This window comes from Brassica oleracea, chromosome C9 (genome assembly GCF_000695525.1).
Source record: "Brassica oleracea var. oleracea cultivar TO1000 chromosome C9, BOL, whole genome shotgun sequence".
In the NCBI taxonomy this organism is placed as follows: domain Eukaryota; kingdom Viridiplantae; phylum Streptophyta; class Magnoliopsida; order Brassicales; family Brassicaceae; genus Brassica; species Brassica oleracea.
In genome coordinates, this window is record NC_027756.1 from 15,967,080 (window position 1) to 15,975,991 (window position 8,912).

An 8,912-nucleotide genomic window follows, 5' to 3' on the forward strand; every position below is an offset into this window, starting at 1 on the left:
TAAACAAGTTATCTCACTGGTTGAAACTATGAAATCAGTTTTTTCCCAGATCTGTTTGTCCAGATGACTTACAAGTAAGTCGTCTGGATGTAGACGACTTACAATGGAAGTCGTCTGGCTGTAGACGACTTACATGGAAGTCTTCTGGTCAATGCAGAGGTTAGTTTTGCAATTGACTTTTAAATGTGTTTTTATATATGACTTACATGGAAGTCGTCCATCTTTGTTTGTTAAAAAAAAAATTCGAGACGACTTCCATGTAAGTCATCTAGAGAAAACAGTTTAGTTTTGCATTTGACCGGATTGTGTCAGAAATTTGACTTTTCCTGGACGACTTACATTGAAGTCGTCCATGATTTTATTCCGAGATTCTGGTCAAATCTTGCCTATCTTGGACGACTTCCATGTAAATCGTCGGACGGACGATTTCCGTGTAAGTCATCTAGAAAAAAATATTTTTTTGTTTTATTTTTCAATTGCAAAACTAAACAAAATATTGATTTTTAATTTTCTATTGGACGGAAAAGTCAAATTTCTGACACAATCCGGCCAAATGCAAAACTAATCTGTTTTCTCTAGACGACTTACATGGAAGTCTCGAATTTTTTTTAACAAACAAAGATGGACGACTTCCATGTAAGTCGTCTAGGTTAAAAGTCAATTGCAAAACTAACCTATATGGACGACTTCCTAGAAGTCTGCCAGACGACCTCCGTAGAAGTCGTCTGTGTCAATATTTAATAACCTTTCATTTTCTCTAAAACTATAAAGAATTTTTAACATTTTCTTGTTAATTCATGTCTATTAATCAATATTTTAGCTACTGAATGAAATTTATAACTTAATTCGTGATTTTATGAGGTTACCAACATTCATGTTTATTAAAGTTTCTAGTTGAAGTCTTCTACGCTAGTTTTTGAATAACTTGTATTTTTAAGAGTATTAAGTAACTTCAAGATATGTAAAACTCATATTTTCAAAATATGATTTCTCCCTTAGTTTTACTAAATTTGACTAAGTTTTTCAACACAAACTTATAAAAAATGTGATATGGTTTGACTAGTTACTATTATTTGTTTTCATCTCTTAAGTATTATTGTTATAAATACTAATGATGATTATTGTTATGAGTTGGAAGAAGGGTTAAAATGCTTCTTAAAATGTTGTATCAATATGAAGCTACCAAACATTCTTGTTTATTAAGATGAGAAGAAAGCCATTGGAGTTTATTATTGAATATGGGAGATCCAAAGATAAGAAAAATACTATTGAAGTCTATTATTTCATTGATTTGTAAATGTGTAAACACATTGTTAGCACATATATTACATCTTGGAAAAAATTATTACTGATTTTACAAAAAATTCACAACTAAAAGAGTAGACATGCAATTCACAAAACAGACCACAAACAAAACTATTATAGATCATTCTTCTACAAAGACAAGCTTGGACTCCGATTGATATGAAAGAAGACTTCGTGAGAAGACTTCCAGGAAGTCGTTGAAGTCGTCTGGAAGACTTCCTGGAAGTCGTCTAGCGCATTATATTTTAGACGACTAACAGGTAAGTCGTCCCAGAAGTCTTCCAGATCTGAAAAATCTGCATATCAAATCCAGATCTGAAAAACCTGCATATCAAAAACGTTCAAATGGTTAAAAAACAGAGAAAATGGGTGGAAGATTAGGTAAATCTACCTTTATAGAGCACACAAAATATCATATTTAAAATTAATAGATCTATCGTTAAATGAGTCGAAGATGAAAACCATCTGATTAAAAACATGTAAAAAAGATAGATTAGTGAGAAAAACATGAGACAAAACTGAAAAATTCATATAAAATTTGGTGTTTTCAAGTCAAAGAGATTAAAGTGGGTTTTGGAGAGTTTTAGTTTGATAAAAAATTAAGAACTTTATACAACATGAAGTTACCAAATGAAGAAAAATCATACATATGAACTTACCAAAACGCTTAGATATGTTATGAAAGGGAGACTTCGTCAGAAGACTTCTAGAAAGTCGTCTAGCGCATTATATTTTAGACGACTAACAGGTAAGTCGTCCCAGAAGTCTTCCAGATCTGAAAAACCTGCATATCCGAAATCCAGATCTGAAAAACCTGCATATCCAAAAACGTTCAAATGACTTAAAAACAGAGAAAATGAGTGGAAGATGAGAATCATGTGATGAAAAACCTGCAAAAACAAGATAAATTAGCGAGAAATACATGAGACAAAACTGAAAAATTCATATAAAGTTTGTTGTTTTCGAGTCAAAGAGATTAGAGTGGATTTGGAGAGTTTTAGTTTGAGAAAAAAGTAAGAACTTTATACAACAGGAAGTTACCAAATGAAGAAAAATCAGACATAAAAACTTACCAAAACGCTCAGATATGTTATGAAAGGGAGACTTCGTCAGAAGACGACTTCCTGGAAGTCGTCTAACATATTATATTTTAGACGACTAACAAGTAAGTCGTCCCAGAAGTCTTCCAGATCTGAAAAACCTGCATATCCAAAAACTTTCAAATGACTTAAAAACAGAGAAAATGAGTGGAAGATTAGATAAATCTACCTTTATAGAACACATAAAAATACGTATCTAAAATTGATTGATCTACCTTTAAATGAGTGGAAGATGGGAATCATGTGATGACAAACCTGCAAAAACAAGATAAATTAGTGAGAAAAACATGAAACAAAAACAATAAATTGATATAAATGTTAGTGTTTATAAGTTATAAGAGATTAGAGAGGTTGAAACGTTTTAGAATGATAAACATTACATTTTTGCTGCAGGCATTTGAGAGGAGGAGGAGATAAAATGTGTAAATTTTTCTTTATATAGGGAGAAAAAAATCCAATTAGGCTAAATATTTTTGATTCAGACGATTTCCTAGACGACTTACTTGTAAGACGCCCACAAGACTTTAATATTTTTAGCGGGAAATTAAAATATTTTTAGCGGGAAGCTAAAACAGAAAACTTCACAGTCGTCTGGTTTAAATTATTTAAGCGGGAAAATAATTTTTAAAAAATTTTAGGCGGGAATATTTGGACGACTAACATGTAAGTCGTCTATTTTAAATTATTCACCAGACGACTTGCAAGTTAGCCGTCTAGACCCTAAACATAACCCCTAAACTTAATTAACTAACTAAAAACTTCATAAAATCAAATTAAAGTTCAAAAGTGTTTACTATACACAAAAATAAACACTTATAGGTAAAATTTTAATTTTTCAAAAAAACATTCAAGCTTTCCAAAATCTAACCCTAAGAATACATATAATACTACAACATATGTTGTCAAACCCTAAAACCAAAGAATGTCATGATTAATTACTTTTACTCATCTATACCCCTGTTCGTTAAACGAACGCTGCGGCAGCGGCTACAAATCAAAATTTAGAAGGAAACAAGAGTATCCAAAGGGATAGGGAGAAGAACAGGTGATGCCGCGTCACTGTTTTCAGCCGCAGAGAGGAGAGAGAAATGAGGAACAATGGTCGTTACTTTTTTTGGCGTCAGGGGCAACACCGGAAAGCTTCATTTTTTCTGAAACCGCGTCTCTGTTTTCCATTTCATTTAATCAACTAAGATGAAACTTATGAACAAATCTCAGACGCCAATGTCGAACGCAGCGTTCGTCAAACGAACAGGGGTTATGCTGAAAACTATTCATTTTTATTATATCTTAATTTACATTACTTAAAACTGTTTATAATTACATGATTTTAATTTTTCATTTGTCAAAATATTTTTTTTAAAAAATTTTAAAATTATTTTTAAGATCAACTACACCAGACGACTTACTTGATTCATTTAATAGAAGTCGTCTATAAGACTTCTAGCATCTTTGACGAGTCAGACGACTTACTGGGTTATATTCGTAAAAATGACTTCTGTTTTTTTATAAGACTTCCAGCATCTTTGACAACCTATGTTTGAGTCTCCGGCGGCACCGGATGATCTGCGCCAATAGTCTCCGGCGAGGTTAATCACTCATTTCCAAATCTGTATGTCAAAAACCCAGCTAGATCAGTCATGGATCGGTACGCAAAATGGAAACAGAGAGAGCTTCTTGTTATACTCTTCTATGCCGTCGCTTTCTACGCCTATGCTCTACGGATATCCCTTCGTCTCTCTCACGGTAAACCTCCATTTTCCCACAGCGATCAATTTTAGGGTCCCATTCATGTGATTTGGTGATGCAATTTTAGATCATTACTTGAAGCTCCGCGGTTTAGCTCCTGGCTGGCTCATCCCTAGTCGACGCAATGTAATCATCTTATTCCTTGTTTTCCCTTTTTTTGTGAATCTATAAGCTTCATTTCCTGTTTTGATTGTAGGATGTATCCGATGCTCAATGGAGGAACTTCCGCGGAAACTTGCCAATTCTCAGCTTCGTTTTCGCTGTTTTCACCGTGATTGCAAATGGATCTAGGTCTCTTTTCAAATTGAAAGCCAAAGGAATGACCATCTTGTGGCTTTTCTTGTCACTTGTATACTTGACTTACTTACATGGAGCTTGGTAATACTGATTCCATCTCTTTCTTTTGCCTCCAAGCATCACATTCTATATTAATCTAAGCTAAGTTGCTTCTGTATTTTCCTTTCAGCGTCATTTACATTCTCTCCATCGCAACAGCTAATTTCCTCCTTGTTAAGGTATGTTCCTAGCCTTGAAATTTTAAGCTTGGGCATGTCAATAGTTTTAACTGTCTATTAACATAAGTGCAGGTTTTTGCGCGGAAAAAGTTCTTTCCTTTCATGGTTTGGGCTTTCAACTTATTCTTCCTCTTGTGCAATCGTATTTATGAAGGCTATTCCTTCTCCATTTTCGGGTGAGTCTTGTACAGTAACGTTGGTTTCTTGTTCATTCTGGTTGCGCTAATTGCAAACACTTTGTTTTTTTTCTCTCTTTATCCAAGGCCACAGTTTGAGTACCTGGACAACTTTAGGGGCACGTTCAGATGGCATATATGCTTTAACTTTGGTATTTGTTTTATCCTAGAAAATATCTCTAGCTTGTTATGTTGAAAAAACACAGTTTCACTCCTATATAATTTTGATGCAGTCGTTCTGCGCATGATAAGTTTTGGATATGATTATCACTGGGGTCAACTGGATTCTCATTTTGATCTGGAGGTGAGTTCCCTTTCATGACTCGGCTCTTTTGTAAGAGAGAATGGAGAATGTTAGATAGGAATACATAGTCGTCTCTCATTAGTTTTGGTCTCCAAGTCTATAGACAAGAGCCGGTGTATTCTTATTTGCTAATTGTTTTTTCTTGTTCTATCTGTTAATTTGCGCGTCTATAGTATTTCCCTGAGCAACTGTCTACAGCGTATAGTGTAGCTATCTCTTATTTCTCAATTTTATTACTGCAGAAACACGTAACGCGCTGCTCGTTATGTAAGTTGGGGAAGACTTGCTACGTAGTTCGACAGGTTGGTTACATGGCACCAGCCTTTCAGTTCTATCATTTATGTTCTTTTGCTATTGCACTACTAATCTCTTACGTGGTAAAATTTGTTAGGAGAAAGATATAGCAAGTGACAGCAGCTGCAGTTTTTCTTTATACCTTTGTTATTTGGTCTATGCCCCCTTGTACCTTGCGGGGCCAATCATAAGCTTCAATGCCTTTGCCTCTCAGGTATGTGGCTTTGTTATGCCTTCACTGTATTTTTTTTCATAAGTATTGTCTTCATGAGCTCTCACTACAAGTCGGTGTTTTGTACAGCTAGATGTGCCACAGAATACTCATTCAGTGAAAGATGTTGCACGATATGGATTGCGTTGGTTATTCAGCTTTTTGCTGATGGAACTTATGACGCAATTCTTCTATTACAATGCCTTTGTGATCAGGTGAAACCCTTTCAGAATTAGCGTCAAAATTAGACATATTTTTTTTTTATATCTTAGCTTTACAAGCTGATAATATCTTTGCATCTTATGACAGTGGTCTGTGGAGAGAATTATCTCCTGTGGAAATATTTATCATCGGATACGGAGTAAGAGATTATTGATATATGTTTTTAAGAGATTATTGATATATGTTTTTGTTTAGCAAAGCAAAACTACTTTTTACTAGACAATTTAATATCGTCTCAAGAGGCGATAACTTTGTTTTGTGGAGAAAAACAATGTTCAATACAATACTGATCTGTATAGCTCTTTGTGCTTCTATAGGTGCTAAACTTCATGTGGCTCAAGTTCCTTCTTTTATGGAGATATTTCCGCTTCTGGTCTTTGGTATGCTCCTCTAAATTTCAAAGGCACACCCAGTCTAGATATCATTTTATTATTCTAAGATCGTTGTTGGTAACAATAGTTCTGTAGTCGTAGGTTAGTTAAAAATCACGTATACGTTCTGCTCAATGAATTTTCAATAGCCAAATTGTCCACTATAAGCTAGAAATTCCGGGCATCACAGAATACAAAATTATCATATATCAAAAGGAACTCAAAGAACATAAAAGAGGATTGAAAAGGTTCTGATATGTGACAACTGTAAACCATTTTCTTTTAGGTGAATGGCATTGAAACTGTTGAGAACATGCCGAATTGCATTAATAATTGCTATAGCCTGGAAACATTCTGGAAAACCTGGCATGCATCGTTTAATAGGTGGCTTATCAGGTGAGAATAGTTAACCCTTTCAACTCAGAGCATCGCTACATCATTTTCTTTTAATGTCATCTTGTGAAGAGTACGTTAACAACTTCCATTTAGGTATATGTATATTCCTCTGGGTGGATCACGAAGAAAGTTTCTGAATGTGTGGGTTGTATTCACATTTGTTGCCGTGTGGCATGATTTAGAATGGTAATTATCTGTGGCCTTCGTATGATTCCTTTGGGTTGAATGAACTATTCTATTTAACTTCTCATGTGGTTGATTGTTTCGTTTGCAACCAGGAAGCTTCTTTCATGGGCATGGTTAACATGTTTATTCTTCATGCCAGAAATGTTGCTGAAATCAGCATCCAATGCAATTAAGGTCAGTTAAACAACGAGTGTTTTATTCACTCTCTTGGGAGCCTATCATTATGTGTCCAAAGGCGAATAAAAACCTCCTTAATTCCTTTGAAGTTTAGAGTTCCTTTCCATGGAAAGTGTAGTTAAACTCGATAAGCGCTGTTGCAGGTTCAGAGTGCTTTTGGAGAGTTTCTCCTTCGTGAACTCAAGGCGTTGTCTGGTGCTGTGACAATCACATGCCTCATGGTAAATATCATTTTCTGAATACTCTTAGTCCATTTGGTTGTAGTTTGGCTCTATATTGATGCTGACAAATAAGATTTGAGTTTCTCAATTTTGCAGATGGCAAATCTTGCTGGCTATGTCATCGGACCATCAGGTCTAAGCTTGTTTGTCTCCAGCTTTCTTAGTAAAGAAGGTATGAATGAAGGCCAGCGGTTTTCATTCCTTGTTTACGTTCTTTGCGTTAATGTATATCCACTTGATATCGTAGGATTACCTGTTCTAGGCGGGGTGTTCTTTAGCTTTTACGTGGGTACAAAGGTAACTAATGCATATAAATGATTGTTTCTTCGTTTCATAGAGCTTGATATTATAGTTTGAAAGTTGCCAAGCGCCAACGTTACTTTTGTTTCTTTTTGCAGCTGATGTTTCACATCAAGGACTTGAGAAGTGGGGTACATCGCCCGAGGTAGCCAAAGCAAGGAGATGTAGTTTCATTGTTGATTGTTAGGTATAATTTGTGTCAAGTTTTGGTTGGAGTAAGTTGCACAAAATAAAATTTGGTTGGAGTAAGAAACTGTGTTTTTCCTTGCTGAAAGATGCAAAACAAAATCAACTTTTGCAAAGGGCTTTTTTCTTTCTTTTGCTGTCATGTCTAACTCCACATTCATCAATCACAAACAATCATCAAGACTTGCCATATTGGGTGTACGTAGGTGGAGTTCTGTGCAGCTGAAATTTTGTCTCCAAGGCACCCACATGATCTCAAAACGACAATTGAAAGACACCAAGTCTCTTTGAAACATTTTCTTAGGCGCCATAACAAGTAGTTTCGAGAAACCTTTGAATTCGAAGGAGAGGTGGCGTAAATTAGGCATTGGCATTTTTAACATACCTGAAATCCGAACCAATTCCAAATTAAAAATTCAAAATCACCTAAAATTCATGATCGGACGCAATCTATTATTAAAAAAATATTCAATCGGGTCAAAGAGCTATATATTTTCAGGTTTAGGATCCGAATATTCAAAATTAGTTAAATCTATTAATTTTTAATTTTTACATATGTTATGATAAATTTTTTTTGGCAATTCTCTCAAATAGTCTTTTTACAAGTTTTTGTCACAAAAATAACCTTAAAAAAAGAAAATGACCAAAATAACATTTTTATTTTGAAATTTTTAATATATTTTTTTAATTTGAAACCCTATCCCCAAAACCCCACCCTTTAACTATAAATCCTAAGTCTAGATTAGTTAACTTTAGGGTAAAAATGTACTTTTACCATTTAATAAAATTTCTTTTGTGTTGTAATTAGAAGATTGAAGACCGAATATTTCTGAGTATTTCATTAATGAATAAGACATCCCTTATATAAGGGTTACAAGATAGAAATAAAAGGAAAGAGTACAAATCCTAATCCAACTAGATTTATGATAACTACTAAATACATAAATGGAAAGATTACATATGAGTTTCTTTTTCTCTAAAGCTTGTGGCCGCCTCTCTCTCTCTCCTCTAAGGCATGCGGCCGCCTCTCTCTCCTCTCTCTAGGGTTTCGGCTATGTCTCTTTCTTCTAGGGTTTGGGCCGGTTATGGATCGGGCCGGTTATGGATATTCACCACTTGATTTATTACACTCCCCCTTGGATGGCATAACCATACATGATTGTAATACGCTTCACGTTGCCTCATTAAAACCTTATCAG

At 34.8% G+C, this 8,912-nt stretch overlaps 1 protein-coding gene across 1 annotated transcript; it reads left to right on the top strand.

The window, feature by feature from the left end:
- Positions 1–3,925: 3,925 nt before the first annotated feature.
- Positions 3,926–7,855, top strand: LOC106313610 (putative membrane-bound O-acyltransferase C24H6.01c). The gene is made up of 19 exons (XM_013751473.1): positions 3,926–4,151; positions 4,222–4,280; positions 4,351–4,532; positions 4,621–4,669; positions 4,742–4,845; positions 4,933–4,997; positions 5,079–5,149; positions 5,392–5,451; positions 5,541–5,657; positions 5,745–5,869; positions 5,964–6,015; positions 6,194–6,256; positions 6,534–6,643; positions 6,737–6,829; positions 6,922–7,003; positions 7,150–7,227; positions 7,324–7,399; positions 7,475–7,524; positions 7,626–7,855. The coding sequence occupies exons 1-19, from the start codon at positions 4,046–4,048 to the stop codon at positions 7,674–7,676; spliced, it is 1,593 nt and encodes a 530-aa protein (XP_013606927.1). The 5' UTR covers positions 3,926–4,045; the 3' UTR covers positions 7,677–7,855.
- The last annotated feature ends 1,057 nt before the right edge of the window (positions 7,856–8,912 follow it).

Bases quoted from the DNA above. Each gene is read 5' to 3' on its own strand.
- LOC106313610 (XM_013751473.1), top strand. From the start codon at position 4,046: ATGGATCGGTACGCAAAATGGAAACAGAGAGAGCTTCTTGTTATACTC. The intron at 5,870-5,963 runs GTGAAACCCTTT...ATCTTATGACAG, and splicing joins TACAATGCCTTTGTGATCAG to TGGTCTGTGGAGAGAATTAT. The intron at 7,228-7,323 runs GTAAATATCATT...TCAATTTTGCAG, and splicing joins TGACAATCACATGCCTCATG to ATGGCAAATCTTGCTGGCTA.